Source organism: Pleuronectes platessa, chromosome 4 (assembly GCF_947347685.1).
Source record: "Pleuronectes platessa chromosome 4, fPlePla1.1, whole genome shotgun sequence".
NCBI classification, from domain to species: domain Eukaryota; kingdom Metazoa; phylum Chordata; class Actinopteri; order Pleuronectiformes; family Pleuronectidae; genus Pleuronectes; species Pleuronectes platessa.
Window position 1 is genome coordinate 14,137,185 of NC_070629.1, and position 17,109 is coordinate 14,154,293.

Below are 17,109 nucleotides of genomic sequence, written 5' to 3' on the forward strand. Positions count from 1 at the left end.
ACATCGTGTTGAGGTGGCTTGTACATCACACAATACAAAAAGAACGAGTGACTAAGAAAATGCTTCTCAACTAGAAATTAAAAGCTTTTACTCTGGATCATGAATAGACAAAGAACATTCAATCAGTTTCAAGTTTTAAAGGCGTTAGAGAAGTTCATAACCACACACCATCCATTATAGGGACACGAAGCATAGACTGTACTTTGGGAGGCACGATAATCATCTAGCCTGTAACTGTTGTTACATTCTTATGACTGTTGCTATTTAGCCTTATCAAGACCTTTCACAACATTCTGCGGAAAGGGGTTGTATAATGTGTTTTTCGTTTTTTATTATTTTAAACATTAAATAGACAGTGTGATCATTAACTCCCGGGGACTTTACACAAAAACCACTGGACGTTAATGGATGAGAGAAATGAAAGAACCAGCACATTCGTAACATTTTCCCTTGGGTTCTTTTTCTGAGTGTGCAAGAGAGAAAGATATAAACGCACTGTTCTATGTGTTGAAGTGAACGCACGCCCTCTGTGAGTCTTCACTGGTGCTGCAGGGTTCAAGTGCAGCTCCGAGGACAGCTGAGGCCAGGGCTAATTTAGAATCAGACCATGGCTGTGAAAGTGGGCCACAAAGTGAGACCAGTCTGCAGCTCAGGCATCATGGGAATCAGTGTCTGGGTTGGTTTACAGCTGACCAGACGCAGCACATACATGACACTGATATACATTGTGTGTCATCACATAAGCAGTAATGGGCCTGCTCGGGTCGGATGCCACCTGACGTTACACAGGTGATCTGTTTTGTGCCATTAGTTACACTTTCTTTATTACAAACCATTCCACTCATTTAACAGCTCATTACAGCGATCTAATTATAACTTATGATTCCCAAATCACAGTTATCTCCCTGTAAACCTATTTACAGTGCCAACATCTGCTTCAGGTAAAGGCAGCATGTGTAGAAAGATCATAAACGTGAGCTGCTCTCTTTGACCTTCACAGGAAAGGGCCGAGCAAACAGATAAGCAGCTGCAGGACTCACATTCAGCAACAGCAGCAGTAACCACTGGGCCCCTTAAGAAAGATATGTTCCCAACACCAGGCTGCAGCAACAACTCTCCCGGTCCGTGTGGCCACAACACAATGAATCTTATCTGTCATCGTGAAATATGTACACTGTGACAGCAGCACTCACTGGTTTACGGACAGTGTGACCCGCAAGCACAGATGCTCTTGAGCAATCCTATACTCCATTGTTGTGTGTGTGTGAGGGGGGTTCTTTGTTTCTCAGAACAGTCTCTTCTATGCAAATGTGCAGGATCTTGTTTATGTTGACTCAAACTAAACATGAAAACGCTAATTGACCCCCTCTGCAACTTGCTACACAAAGAAGACCCTGAAACCATATGGAGGATATAAAGTCAATAGGTTTCCACCTCCACAACTCTGTCCTCAAAGGACGTTTAAGTTAACAACAGCGTGGAGGGGGGGGGGGGGGTGCTCTAATGCGGCGTTGAACCCAACCCCTCTCATGTGATGCGTTCAAGTACCTCCTCAACACCACGTGGAAAACATACTTGTCTGTAATAGGAAATGGCAAATGAGCCAGTCTTATATGCATAAATAAAAGGAAAGAAAAAATGCATGCATTTTTAACTCCCAATGACCCAAATGTAAATACAGATATTGTTCCAAAATACGAATATTAAACAAACAAGTAAAATGGATGATGATGATGATGATGGGTGGGATATTTAGCACACAAAATAATTCGAGACTACAGATGGACCTAAAATGCATTTCCCAGCCACTGTAAGTACGTGAAGGTAGCATCAGGCTGGTCCAGCCCTTTCTTCGTCAGTGATTGACCGATCGTACCGTCACTCACCCGTGTGAATAAGCAATTCCAAAAACCAAGTCATGTGTCCTCTCGACCAATCAGAGCGCCGCTTTATTATGACACCGCGGGATTCCGCGAAATAGTTTCTTGGAGTTGAGAGAAGTGCAGCTCGGGCTGAATCAGGACAAGTTGACGCATGTGGGAGCGAACAGAGGCAGAATCACAGCGGACACGATAGCTGCGTCCTGGAAAGCTCCCGTTCATCGACCCGTCTCTTTGGGGAAACGAAAGGATCAAGAGGAAGAAGGGGAAGAAGAGTGAGGACGATTGACACGTCTGTTTTTCCTGGAGAGCTGTTTATTTGTCCGCCTGCAGCAGAAGACGCAGCCTGAGCACAGTCACATTGAAGCGGACACGTGTGGATGGTTGACCACATGTCTCCTGGGAGGACCGATCGCATCCCTGTTGCCCCCCAGTTGTTTTAATACGGGATCTACTTCCTGCAGATTTAACACTCAGGCTTCTCTCTCTCCGGCCGGTTGTGCCTCAGTGATGTCGGAGGTCGACATGTCCGCAGAGTGTGTCTCCACCGGCCGAGAACCGGGCCGGACAGAGGACATGTTGATAGAGAACCAGGAGAACAGGACGTTGCTGATGGTGGCGATGATTTTATTGGACTTGAACAAATGTAACCCCGCGGCTGCCGGTAGGTGTCTCGGGGGCACTGACGCCGGCCCGCTGGAGAAGGTGGAGAGGGCCGGCTGCCGGCTGGGGGCCGGGGACGGACGGAGCTCGGTGGCCCCCAAACAGTCCCGGGACAAAGCGGCGCGGAGGCAGGAGTCTCCCGAGAAGAGACACTGCTGCCCCTTCCCCGGCTGCGGGAAGGTGTACGGGAAGTCGTCCCACCTCAAAGCCCACCTCAGGGTCCACACCGGTAAGTCAGGGGCCAGGGGACACGCCTACGACAGCACCGGGCCCACAGAGAGCCGCTCTGCGTCACTTTCACCAGTGGGGCTCATCTCATGCTGACGTCACAGTCAGAACGTAAAATAGCATGGGATATTGGAATAGGAGTGACATCACACTGAACTACGTCACTGCGAGAGATTGAAATAACACCGTTATTATAACGTCATGAAAAGCCCCACATTTAATGTCATAGACCAGGACTGCGTGTGTGTGTGTGTGGGGGGGGGGGGGGGGGGGGGTGTGAGTGTGTTGTTGTACGTGCGTGTGTGGTGTGACATGACATGAGCAGTGTAAGTGAGGGACCACATGTTCATATAAATGAATAACAGGTTATAGGAACGGGGGTCCCATGAAGTCGCCCCCTGGCTGTGGTGGGTGTGACGGGCTGTGTCGGGGTCGAGAGGCTCTACTGAGGATGGGGGGGGGGGGGGGGGGGGGGGGCGTGATATAAACGTGGTGCTGACACGAACCCGCACTGACCTTACACGAGCCGGGAACACCGCGTGCCCGCCGCCCCTGATTGCGATCGGGTTAACTTCAGGTGAACCTCAGCCCCCAGGTCGCTGATCCGCGTCACGCACGAGACACGCAATTATTTTTCTTAATGTCATACGCAGATCACACGTGTGCTAACAAGGACACGCGACACGTTCACGTGTAGGTCACTGCGACACCGTGTCCTCGCCCGTCCCGTGTCCTGAGATGTCTCCCTCCCTGCTGCACCATCGCTTCCTCACGCGTCATCAGCCTGCTCCCGCCCGCCCCAACCCGCACCGCACGTATGGTTGTAAACAAGAGGAAACACGAGGTGCAGCGAAGCACGTGCAGGGGGGGGAGTGGGGGGAGGAGGAGGGGCGGCCATATCTCCTCCGGTTTTTTCGTTCTTTTTTTCTTTTTTCTTTTTTTATTCACGAGGCTCTTATCATGACTCAATGTTTCTAAATCACTGTGTTCTGGGAAAACGATGTTTATTGCAGCAATGTCCCAAACTTTTATTTTATTTATCACAGGAAGAAACAACTCGCAAACACACACGCACGCACACACGCGCACACAGTCTAATTCGGGTGAAGTTTCTACTCTGCAATTCCTGTTTTCACACGCTTCATTCCGTGTGTTGTTTGTATTTATTGTCAGTATTTCTAGTGTTAAAAGTTCGGTGGGTAAGATTTAGGTGAAAGGGATCTAATGGCAGAAATTGAATATGAAATAATCCTAGTGATGTTTTCACGATTGTGTTTCATCTTAATTGTACAAATTGTTGTTTTCTTAGCCTAGAATAAGACCCTTATATTTAAATACTTAAATTAACATCAGGAGCCGGTTCTCTTTACGCAGGCCGCCATGTTTTTTACAGTAGCCCAAACTGGACAATCTAAACCCCTTTTGAGTTTTTATGACAACTGAAGGCTACCACAGGATCTCCTTCATGTTTGGAAGGGGAAGGGGAGGGTGAGGTGAGGGTTATTCAGCTACAACATGCATCTTCACCACTAGATGTCACTAAATTCTACAAACTGTACATTAAGAGGAGGTAATATCACAGTTTTGAGTATAAAAGTAAATGAAGATTATAGTGAAGGTGGCCTCTGATGGTTCATCCAAAGTAGGTTTTTCTGTATACTCTATAGCAGTGAGCAAGAAAAGCTTATTATGTAAATGCAGTCAAGGTGTAGTAACACAGAATGTGTGTGTGTTTCCTCAGGTGAGCGTCCCTTTGAATGTACCTGGCCAGACTGTGGCAAGAAGTTCTCCCGATCAGATGAGCTGACGCGGCACTATCGCACGCACACGGGCGAGAAGCGCTTCAACTGTCCAATGTGTGACAAGTGCTTCATGAGGAGCGACCACCTGACTAAACACGCCCGGCGACACGCAGGCTTCCAGCCCAGCATGCTCCAGGGCTCCAGCGCCGCCAAGAGACGGCGCTGCTCCACTTCTGTGTCGTCTGATTCTGGAGACCAAAGCCCTGCAGGGGTGTGAGACACACCCACATACTGTACATACATATAGGTACACGTAGTAGAATCCGAGGCATACACAAACATGCACACACCCTAACGTGTGGCGTGTGCACCTACACACAAATCCTTTCCAGACAGACAACCCAACCTGCCAGACCACTATCCAGAGAGTTCCTGTGCAGGAACCAGTGTGCAAAACAGTTTCAGCCTGACTGTTCTCAAAATCCAGTTTCCCCCTCTTATTCCCTGAGATGACTGCTATTTATTAAAGGTTATTCAGGGTCAATCTGACAGGTCGACTTGTTTCACCTTTTGCAATAATTAAATTTGTTTTCTGTGTCTATTTTTTTTCCACTGTCGGGGTGGAATCCATGTACATATACCCACAGTCGTTTTCATAAACACTACATGTTTTCACGTTGCATCATCTCCTTTGTAGTAGAAAACAACAGGAAAACAAGTCGACTTAATCTTCCGACTGAGATATTCCCACGATGATTTGGGAAAAGTCTTAAAGCGAACGCTATTGTTGCACACGCAAACACACACTTACACTTGAACAGTTATTCTCCAGACCAGAACAATTGTACAGTATAGCAGCGATATCCTGTAAATAGATGAAACTAACTTCCAGACGGATGATAAGCTCAGTATCCTGTAGTTAGGTGGCATTAGAGAGTAATAGGACAAAGCTATAATATAGAGACTTGCAGAGTCAGGTGAACTGTGAGCCTGTAGGTGTAGACAGAGTGGGTCCCGCGTTGAAACGTCAATGTTGTCACAGCACGATTAAATAACACTGCTCATAACACACAGGCAAATAAAAGTCATCTTTTGTGTTGCTTAATCAGACTTGAGTTGTGTCGGTGGTGCAGCGAAGCACTACAGGGTAAAAGTGAAGCGGTTACTTTCTCTCTCTTCCGGGTTCAGACCACAGTGATCAGAGTGTGGAGCAAGAACGCCTGTGCCTTTTTTAAGGGTTTTTGTAGCAGAGAGAAATTTCTACATTTTCAACTTTTGGGGAAAAACTACATGAACGAACATTGTCAGATTCTTTCCGTTGATGTTCATCACCCTGAATATCAGCGGCTGTCTTTTATACACACCAACAGTGCCAGTTGCTGTACATTGAAACTACGTTTTGTTTACTCTGTAACCGTACTGCATATTATCAGGGAATAATAATGTGACGCACTGTCCTTTCAGTTTAAACTACACCCCCTGGTGGTGATGTGGAAGCACAACATTTCTCATAACAGAAAATCAAAACAACATTTTTTTTTATTCCCTGTCCAAGCATTTTAAGGCAGGCTCTCGTGATTATTTAGTCTGTGAATCAATGAATTCCATCATGTAGCATGTTTGTTTGTATTTGTTTGGTACAATGTTTTTATTTTTTATTTGTCTTGTTATCTTTTATATTGTTACTAATGGGATAAGAGGTCTTATTCGTCCACCACATTGTCGATGTCATTCGTTTTATTTTTATACATAATGCATTCATCATCCAAATAGAGTGTGGAGTTAGGTGTATGCTCACAGAACCCAAACTACTTACATTTGTTAAAGTGAAATGCTGTTTGTTTGTTTGTTTTCTCTCTCATAACCTTGATAAGATGTTGGTGCCTTTCAGGTCAGAGCCTTTTCTTCTGATGCTACTGTGCTGTAATCAGGGACTGTCAATCCAGATCCCATGTTATTGCAATATACACACTGTAGCTGTGTGATAATTACTGCTCAAAAGGTTTTAACATTAAAATGATTTTTTCTTTTCAAATATGTGCTCAGTACTTCTTTCCCACATCAAACCCATTTAACATTGGATTGACTGAATTTCATTAATATTATATCTGATAGTATAGGGCCAGTGGTGGAGGAAGTAAATGGACCACAACAACTTTTCTTCTTGAGTAGAAGTAACTAGGTACTGACTTTTGAATATATTAAAAGTATTAAAAGTAAAAGTACACGCAGAATCTAGTCTATTCCCCAATGCATCGTCTACTACAGTTTTATGTATCTACTAGAGTCTTGGCGGTGGCTTCTTCTGAATCCATTTCAAGAGTTTCCTCCTCACCAGTAATGCCGCTGCTGCAGGAGGCGGGGTCTAGTGTTACCTGCTCACAGTGGACACATTCCCCTCTTGTTATTGAATGCATTGTAAATATGTCACAGAGACAGGGGACAGATAATTGGTGATAAATGCAGTGGAGTGAAATTATAACTGTTAATGCTAAATCTATATTAAAACTAAAACCCCTAAACCTCCACCTCTTCTACCCGTCCTCTCCTGCTACACTTTAAGTACAGTACTAACCCTAACCCTAACCCACAACTGCAAAGAAGGTGTTACAGAGGCAGTGAGGACGAAAGCGAGTGCTCTATCAGCTCTGTTTATTTGTTTTCATACACTGCACATAACAATAACATTGTTAAATACTGTAATGGAAGTGTCAGAGTACAAGAAAATTAAAAAAAAAGGAGAACCAAAGAAAAATAATTATCACTCATGTCAAAATGTAAAAAAGCACAACTTCATAGACTGCAAATGTTCTTCAAATAAATGAAATGATAAAGATGGGAATAAATGCGCGTCGTTTGAACTTCTCTGTACTTAAGGCATACTCTAATTGCGAATAATCAACTGATTTAAGGGACAGAGAGGGTCATATGAAGGATATTAGTGCTCAAAATCAAGTCCAAAGAGGCAAATAGATGCCATCTCCCTCTTTATTTTGGTACTTTATGTCTTTATGCATGCACATGTGTCAGTGCATGTGTGTGTGTGAGAGAGAGTGTGTGTGTGTGTGTGTGTGTGTGTGTGTGTGTGTGTGTGTGTGTGTGTGTGTGTGTGTGTGTGTGTGGAGAGAATAAATCTCTGCATCTGAACCTGTGTGCTCCCTTTATGACCTGTAGATAGATAGAAATATGGGGAGGAGTCCCTTTGGCCTTGATAACATGGGAAGCATCATGTGAACGTCATGTGCTAGAGGGTCGGTGCGACGATAAGTAATCTTCCCTTTTGACACAGTTCATTTCAGATAAGACACTGTCACCGCTCTGCAGGAAAGACCACAGATATGGGCCCAAAAATAAAAATCAAAACTGTGCAAATTCAAGCCAATACAAACCAAGCCCGTGCCTCAACAGTAGCACGTGAGAAATGGTTCAAAAATCATGTGCAACGAGGTACTTGCTTATTATTATCAATTCCTTCCGTGAGGTGTTCTTCATGCAATTTGTTCCTCAGCCATGTACTGTACTTACATGTTCATCCCTAAACTCTGGAACGCAACATATCAAGTCAGTCGGGCAAAGAAAGCAAAACATTGTGAAGAAGTGTTACAGTGCAATGACCTGGCCTGTGCTACATTACAACCCTGTACAGTACAATGAATACAGTTTCCTCTATCGGGGGACCAAGACCGCAGTCCACACTTCTCAAATACCTCCACAGCAACACGTACAATCTTACTGAACCTGCAGGTTTAAAAAAGTAAGCATTTAAATAAAAAACTAAATAGAAATAAACTAGAAAAATGCAACCAAGAAGTCAGGTAAGCAGAACTGCTGAGTTAGGAGTCATGATGACGTCTCATATTCTTCAAGGAAATTGAAATCACTTCTACGGCATCAATTAACCCTTTGTTTACTGTCAGTGTGTTAAGTTACGTCAGGTTCTTCCAAACAGAAGTGCACGTCCTACCATAGGAGGAAACCACCGCTTTTAAATACATAGTCATAATGTTAACATATATTCCTTCTCCTTTAAATGTAAACCAATGTTTCTATATATTAACTGTATTATTTGTCATTATCATCATATCACTTAACTGTTGTTACTATATTCTACCAATGCTTCACTGTCGCTGCTGTGGTGGCAAAGTAAACTCACAGCAGATGAAGATCCGGGGGTTCTATGTTTTGTAGAACGGGGTCGGGAGGGTGGGGGCAGAAGGTCAGAGGGGGCGGGGTTACTGTATTTGACAGGTGGTGGAGGAGGTTGCCTGGCAACACATGCAGGTGGGGTTGACTGATTTGGGTGGAATCAGATCCAGGTCCTCGTCATCTGGGATCTCGTCCAGGCGGTAACCGTCCTTCAGCAGCTGGATGTTCAGATCCTGGTTGATTTGCTGCAGGAGGGAGGGGGGGGGGGGGGAGAAGAGGTTACAGCAATGTCTGCTGACTCCTGGCCCGGGCTAGAGAGCATTTGTACCTGGATCGTTAGCTTTGTACAGTCAAGTTTTGGAGGTAGTCATGCCAGCACATATTGCCCAATGTACAGGGCCAAGGAGACGATGCATACTATTTCTAATGTGGTGCATTAGACGTATGGCAAACATGTGGCTAGATTCAGCTACATGTTAGCTTAGCTTAAAGAATGGAAACACAGCTCGCCTTGCTCTGTCCACAGGCAACAAATTCCACCCACCAACACCTCTACGATGAACAAGTCAAATCAAGCTGAAGTGGATTAACAACGATTTGCTGTGTTTCAGGACAGGGAGGTTTCAAAGGGCAGAGGGGGGGAGAATTAGCCTGCTGATTGTAATGAGGTGCATCACATGCATCAAAAAGGTCTCATTTACCAACTGAAAAAAACCCCAACCTAGTGATGACAACATAAATGTAACTGTTGTCAGGTTAAGACAAAGTACCGTGTAAAAATATTAAAACTCTCAGGAACTTTCACAGATGGCTGTGAGGAGAATCACTTGGATCTTTGTCATGAACGTGATGACAACCACTCGGTCCGAGTATGATTTTTTTTTCACACAAAGATTTTGTATGCAAAACTGAAGCAATGTCTTCATTTAAAATTCTTGCATCACTCCTCATATGTAATAACTGTCATCTCTGCAATATCAACTTCGAAGTCCCCCCAGTATCTCTCACCCCAAACCGAGGTCACATGAAACCTGGTGTAATGTTTGATGACCAGTTATCCTTCTCAGACCCTGTTGCATCTGTCTGTGGCTCTGAATCAGACCTAACCTGACTCAGAGTCCCACTCCACTCTCGGTGCAGCCCCTGGTTATCGCTCGCCCCTCTAGCAGGCCTCCCATCATCCACAGTCAAACCCTTATACATATGGTCTGGAATGCAGCAGCATGTCTCGTCCATCATCCTCAAAGGGCACGTGTCATTCCCCTGATCATCGACCTCCACTGGCTACACATCGCCGCCCAAATCTAATTCAAGTCAGCTTCTTTAGTACACAGCGTCTTCTGTGTCTGCACCCGTCTACAGGGACTCAATCATACTGACTTATGCTTCTTCCTGACCGCTGCGGTCCTCCAGGGAATGTCGTCTGACACGACAATCCCTAACACACAAGGCAATCTCCGTTCAGACTGTTCCCGTTTGTGGTTCCCTGATGGTGGAACAAACTTACCCAAGCTATCAGGGCAGAGCCGTCTCCCTCTCTATCTTCACAAGCCTGCAGGAGACTCATCTCTTCTGAGAGCAGCTCCTCTCCTGACACCTCTAACACGCCGGACTCACACAATCGCTGATCCTCTTTACCTGAGCTCCAACACTTTGTCCTATTGTGCAGATTTAGAACTCAGTGTTTACCCCGAGGTCTCCTGCTGTACTGAAGCGTGAGTCTAGTTCCTCAGTTAGAAGTCACTTTAGATTAAAGCTCCTGCTAAATGTAGATAAACTGTGTTAACAACAACCACAATTCCCTGCAGGACGAAAAACGCGAAACTTTCTGTAGTTAGCTTGAGGTAAAAAGAAGAGAAAATGGATAAAGTGGCTTACATTTACTGCTTATAAGATCATTTAAATTAGATAATGGGCAGCTGTGGCTCAGAAGGTAGAGCGGGTCGTCCATTAATCAGAAGGTAAAGGGTTTGATCCCAGTCTCCCTCATTCTGCGCGCCAAAGTGCACTTGGGCAAGCTATTGAACCCCAAATTCCAAATGACGGCTGTGCCAGCAGTGTGTCAGTGATGTGTGCTTCACGTAGATGCACTTTAAGAATTTGTGTGAGAATGTCTCAATAGCAAAACTGCTCATAACTGCGGCTTTATAAATACAGACGATTTACAAAATGGTGGCCTGGACATGTAATTGACAGGAAACTGATGCAGAGGCTGAGAATGAGAATTCCTCCCGAGAGTAAAATATGACGGCCTGTCTGTTATGTGCACTTATAATTGCAGACGTTTTGAAAACAGGATTTGCAGGAGCAGTCTGCCAAAGATGACATTTCATTTGTTTACTGCGATGTGTCTCATACATATATTTCTGTGCATGTGCATCTTCAGTATAACTGTGGCCGTGCACAAGGCTAAAGAATTCACTTGGATGAGCAGGATGGAAGAAAATGGGCTCGCTCCAAGACTGGATTATAAAATCCGGATTCCTGGCTTTTCGGCAGTCGTAGAAAATGGAGGGAGGGAGTGTAGGGAGGGATTGGAAGGAGGGAGTGACGGAGACAGTAAAAGTGAGCGCTCACCTCAGCAGAGGAGTATCCCGACGATGAGTATCTAGACATGTCAAAATCATCATCGCTGCAAAGGAAAAACACAAGTTGGTTGATTGTGTTTATGTGCCTCCTTAACAAAACCCATGGAGACAAGGAGCAGTGTGTTTGTGTGAGTGTTCACCTGTCTGTGTCTAGGGCCACCAGGGGCTTCTCGTCTGGGCTCTGGTCTAAAGAGGAATAGCCTTTATTGGGCACTACCAACCTGTGTGGGGGGGACAGAGAGAAAGAGAGGGAGGGAAGGATAGAGGAGAATCAGAGTGGGGGAGGATGAGAGGAGCAGAGATAGGGTGTAAGAGGGGATGAGGCGAATGAGGGAACATCACAAAGAGGTGAATAAAAATCGACAGAGGTGTTGAGAGAAAAGCGAGACGAGCCTGAGACTATATCAAACCTGAAGGGAAGCGCGAAAGACTCTAATTCTTTGGACAAATCCCTGAATCAATAAAAGACAAGTAATAGACAGGAGAACAAAATCTATTCATTCAAGCCCCTTAAAAATGTATATCCCCAAAAGGGTCATTTTGGACGACCATGACGGGGCTGATGTGGTGAGCAGTGTCGTCCAAAGAAAGAACTTTCTGTTTGGTGTTTTCATGTTTCCCTGTGTCTGGTGGGTTTTCTCCAGATACTCAGACTTCCTCCCACATTCCAAAGACATGCAGATGGGCTCAGGTTAATTGAAGACACTAAAGTCTTTCATATGTGGCAGGGAAAAGTCTGTGGCCCTATGCGTCCCAGACCAGTTTGAGTGATCGGGAAGCATTGGGTGCATTTAGTTCACTCCTGACTGATCTCAACAGGGTCTATGTCGGCTGTAGACTAATGTCAGAATGAATGGTTGTTTGTCTGTGTATGCTGGCCCTGCGATATGCTGGCAGCTTGTCCAGGGTTAACTCCGCCTCTCGCCCAATTTCAGACCGTCACAAAGCTGAAATCCATTTTGATTACTGATCTCTATCTCTCAGACAGACGCCGTCTTTCGACTTGTCTCATTTTCACCATTACCCGAGGAGCAGAGCGATCGTCTCTTACCGTGTTCTGGCCATGACGTTGTTCTTCTTGGGCTGCTGGTTCACTGGACTTCCTACAGTGTTGGTGTTCTTCAACGAACCCTTCCTGGCCAGCTCTCTCTGTTTCTCTGCACAACACACACACACACACACACACACACACACACACACACACACACACACACACACACACACACACACACACACACACAAAGGAACACACACATCAGATCAACTTTACATGACACATGAATAAGGTTGAAATATTGTTCTGGCTTCTGCAATTTTAGTCATAAAAAAAATCATAAAACTTAGGGAGCTTAATTATCTGAATTATGGCTTTGCAGAGGGACATATAATGCAAGTCATATTTTCTCAACTTACTGCTGCAGGTAATTCTGTCACGCTGTAAGCGCCGTGGAAGTCTTCTTAGGTTTTAACATTTATGAGAGGAGACATCAGTGTAATTTAAAGAGACACTAATCAGGAGATGTGCGGATCAGAGAACAAAACTGGGTTTGTTTCTACTTCAAATCAATTTTTACTTTGAGGACATGACATCAGGGACGATCAGTTACTGTTTGTTCTAAGCAGCGGGCTGCGTCTGAGGTGATTCAAACCCTGAGAACAACAGAATCCTATTGTGACATCAAACGCTCTCACCTCCGGTCTCTCATTTGTTCGATTCTCATCAGTGATCAGATCACAAGTGCCTACATCAGTGATATCAGTGGAGTCTGAGCCAGTGGCGAAAATATATGAAGTATCTTTTTTATCTTGATAAAATATAATGGTTTAGAGAAAGGAATTTGATTTACATTTGCCACCATTTAATTGCTTTAAACTTTTAACCCAGGGAAGCTTGTTAAAAGACCATTAAATGCAAATTCACATCTCAAGGTCAAAAAAGGCAAAGTGACTCATGTCATAATAACGCAATTAAAGCAATATGCTCAGAGTCTGTTTTACAGATAAAACATTTTATCACACTGTTTATATGTCATAAAAAGATGATGAACAACCAGTAAGATAAAACAATAAAACAATATGAATTACCACTGAAGTCATCATTATGGTTTCACTTTCTATATGAAATATGAATAAAACATAATTCCACAGTGGCTGACGTACTGCACATGACCAACATTTCAGTCACTGAACACTTTACTCAGTTTAAATATTGTTGCTTCTTAAAGCGTTGGCGAAGTAAGTTTGACATCTGGAGAAGCGCTGCTGAGAGACCCTGGACTCTGTCCAAGGTGCTGAAATGAAGCTTGAAGGACAACAGCTTTTCAAAAACCAGACAGACAGGTTTCCAAATATAAAACAGGCCTGAGTGACTCATACTTTTCCTATAAGACAAACACCAACAAGGATACGAGCGGAAAGCATTGGTCTTTCAGTCGGTTGGTTGTTAACAAACAGTTATTAATGTTAACTTTCATAATTGGGTCGTTGTTTTTACCAAACATTTGCTTGTTACAGCTGAAATTAGAGGATTCATTACATGTTCTGTTTATTATCAGTATTTTGTTGTAAGACTGAGCAGTATGATAGACAGGTTTTAGAAAAGTTGCTCACCGAGGTATCACGTCTGCACATATTATTATACATGGATTTGACATATAAATGCTTCCTGCCTCCCACGTGCAGACCCCTAGCCAACCAATACTGCAGCATCTCACCTATTTTCATCTGGAGGGGTGAGGGCTTGTAGTTTATGGTGACGGGCTCCCCCTCCCTGGTGTCCGAGTCCGCCTCTGACACCGTGGACGAGGCTGGGTCCTAGAGAGAAGACGGCACGGAGAGAGAGATGAGCACAAAATGTGCATCACTGAATTGAATGAATAATTAATGTATATTTTGTAATGCACAATAGACTCTCCCTCTACTCCCAGACAATGTGAATAAACAGTTCATAAATACGTAAGACAGGTGAGGGAGAGTCGCTCTCTGTCGACGGTAGAAAACATTTGGTCGGGGGAAACAATGATACACCTCTGTCAGACATTTTCTTTTGTTTTAAAACTATAAACATTGATCATCCTCTCTGTTTATGTTAGACACTGTTTATAAATGTTGTAAATATTGTTGTTGTGTTTATGTGCTCTGTGACACGTGGCCCTGTGCATTCTGGGAGAGGATTCCCTCGCTTGTGACTCTATCTCAAGTTTTCACATTTGTACATAAGTTTTTGTCACACCTCATTCAGCCTGATAAGGCAAATTGTGATTAGTGAATATGAGCTATAAACATATTATTTGATTGATTGATTGATTGGTTTACTTTTGCGGAGTTAATAACTCAGATATTTTTCAGAAAGCAAGGTTTGGGGGTTTTATGTTGCCTTCCACTGTTGAGTTAGAAATTGAGATGGTGAAATGATTTAAACAATGTTAAACTTGATTTATTATCCTTTTATCCCAGCATAGAAGTCACTTGTATGAAATACATGTCCACTGGGCAAAGTTGAGGAGACCAGTGGTCACACGAGGCGCAGGAGATGATGGGAGGTATGAGGCGACAGCAGGTCAGACTGTTGTGGGTTCAGTCTGGTTAAAGCTGCGGGCAGCAGAGGCCGCCCTGCAGGCTGCCGTCACCAGGCCCCCCCCACCCCCCCCCCCCCCCCCCACAGGCCATCTCACTCACACTGATTCATTTCATACACAACACACACGGTGGCTCGGTGTTAAATACGAGCACGTCAGAGATTGGGAGCCGCTCAGGGATCGTGATAAGGCCGCGGAAGTTGCTGCATGGATGCTGAGGATGTGGATGTTGTCAGACATGACGGATGCTGCTCACTACGCAGCTCACCGGATGCTGCTTACACACAGCAACAGAACCCTGGTGCACGAGCAGATGAACCACCTCACGCATTGTCATCTTTAACACTGTATGTCTGTCAGAGGAATGACTTGATGTTCGACATTACAACGCGTGGCAGGTGATGGAATTGTTTTCATCCCGGAGCACATCGCATACGCACGACTGGTCCTTATATACACAAAGCATCCAGGAGTAAATCACGTCATTTTAAATTAGAAAGCATTTCCTGATCACTGATCGATCATCTCCATCACATCACAGCCGACAAATGAGACTTACCAGCGGCTGCATCTCTGCCTGCATCTCCGCCTCCTGCACGGCGCTCGGTACTTGGAATCTGTCTATTTCTTCCATCATGTTGGAAACACTCCTCTTTTCCGTCCTCCCTCTCTTCTTCCTCTTCTTCCTCTTCTTCTTCTTCTTCTGGAGTGTAAATATCAGTAAGTATCGTTTCGCCGGGATCGTGACGTGATCTCAGATTTGTTTCAGTTCCTGTGGTTCTCCGGCGGCGAGCTTCATCCCAGCAGCAGCAGTATGTCGGCGGTGGTGTGACCAGCTGGGTGACGGTGGCTCCACCACCCACTTCCGGGTGGGGTATCCCAAGCTTAGGCCCGAGGACCCGTAAGGGGCCTTCTGAAGAGGAGCCAGGTCCCAGCAGAATAAACACTTAATATTAGAATCACTACATGACGCAGTCTGTTCTGATGTTTACATTTGCTGTATATATCTAAAATCAGGGAAGTGAATGAATTAAGTGGGTGTTTCACCTTGTTTATTATTTAAGAAAACTAGTAATAATAATAATGTATCTTCTTAGGTTAGCATACAATTATTTTGTTTAACATTTCTGTAAATAAGGTGAGGTGTCCTTAGACTGGATTCAAAGCAGATAAAGCCGGCTCAGTTAACGTTATTAGGAAAGATTATTAGGTTAAGATAAGTTAAGTTAAGTTGATTAGTATTATTGAGTTAATCCCCAATTACAGTGTGAACAGCTAACTTGTATTTATGTGCTCTTTTACACACAGACGACTTTTTTGTGATCAAACAGGAATCTTTTTAAAAGTGAGTGGGAGCCGGCAGCTGCCAGTGGCTCAATGTTATGTCCTTTGCTTGTTTATTTTTTTGTCATCTATGATTATTATTATTACCAAACAACCGCAGTCACATCCTCTCTCACTGTTCACTCTCCCTTTGTTCTTCACGTCTGCAAAAGAACTCAGAGTCGGAGGTTATGCTCCTATAGATTCAGTCAAATCTACTATTAAGCGTTTTAAAATGTGAAATATAGAATGTTTTTGTCAGTTTTCTAATACAAATGTTCCAAATATTGGTTTAACATTGTCGGCTGTACAAACGATTGATAGAGCAACATTACATTGAATGTCTTTCTTGGTTTTCTACTTTTCCTAATTTGTGGGGATTTAAGCTGATTTCATTACTTTGTAAATAAACAGGAACATGTTGGCACATATTGTAAAATTACTACAGGAACCACAGCGATCTCACTGTCACATACTGTAATTCAATCTACAGTCATATAAATATATAAATATATAAATTACAGTGGATGCACTGTAAAAAGAGCAAACCAGCACAAATGCCTCGAAGGAGCAGCATATTGTCTCCTGAATACAAGTTGAGTTACAGTGAAAAAAATAATTTATAAATACAAATAAAGATCAATTTAGCATTTTCAAATTAAGTGTTATTCATCTCCATTGTTACATTATCGAAAACAAAATAAATCCTTAAAGAAGGCAAGTGAAAACACAAAATATTTCCTCATTACAGAAATACAGAAATACCAGAAACTGACGGTTCAACAACTCATCAGTCAGAAAGTCAATGAGCACTACAGCCTCCACAATGGAATTCCAATTCAAATTATAATAATTCATTTAATATTAAACTTTATACAGCATTACTCATATTGTCATTTTAAATGCAGAACCTGTGGAATAACAAACTCAAGAGACTCTTGTAATACATTGAAAAATAAAA

At 43.7% G+C, this 17,109-nt stretch overlaps 2 protein-coding genes across 5 annotated transcripts; one reads left to right on the forward strand and one right to left on the reverse strand.

Moving 5' to 3' along the window:
• The first annotated feature begins 1,928 nt into the window (after nt 1-1,928).
• Nucleotides 1,929-6,548, forward strand: klf9 (Kruppel-like factor 9). The gene is made up of 2 exons (XM_053421037.1): nt 1,929-2,772; nt 4,513-6,548. The coding sequence occupies exons 1-2, from the start codon at nt 2,391-2,393 to the stop codon at nt 4,788-4,790; spliced, it is 660 nt and encodes a 219-aa protein (XP_053277012.1). The 5' UTR covers nt 1,929-2,390; the 3' UTR covers nt 4,791-6,548.
• A 2,197-nt stretch (nt 6,549-8,745) lies between these two features.
• fam219ab (family with sequence similarity 219 member Ab) lies at nt 8,746-15,643 on the reverse strand. 4 transcript variants are annotated; one of them, XM_053421415.1, is made up of 6 exons: nt 15,385-15,643; nt 14,005-14,061; nt 12,299-12,396; nt 11,388-11,468; nt 11,237-11,291; nt 8,746-8,904 (listed from the first exon to the last, which is right to left on the reverse strand). In XM_053421415.1, the coding sequence occupies exons 1-6, from the start codon at nt 15,460-15,462 to the stop codon at nt 8,746-8,748; spliced, it is 528 nt and encodes a 175-aa protein (XP_053277390.1). In that variant the 5' UTR covers nt 15,463-15,643. The 4 variants fall into 4 exon arrangements, with proteins under 4 accessions (XP_053277390.1, XP_053277388.1, XP_053277392.1 ...); XM_053421413.1 differs by having other exon boundaries at nt 12,299-12,404; nt 13,962-14,061; XM_053421417.1 differs by having other exon boundaries at nt 15,436-15,462.
• Nucleotides 15,644-17,109: the final 1,466 nt, after the last annotated feature.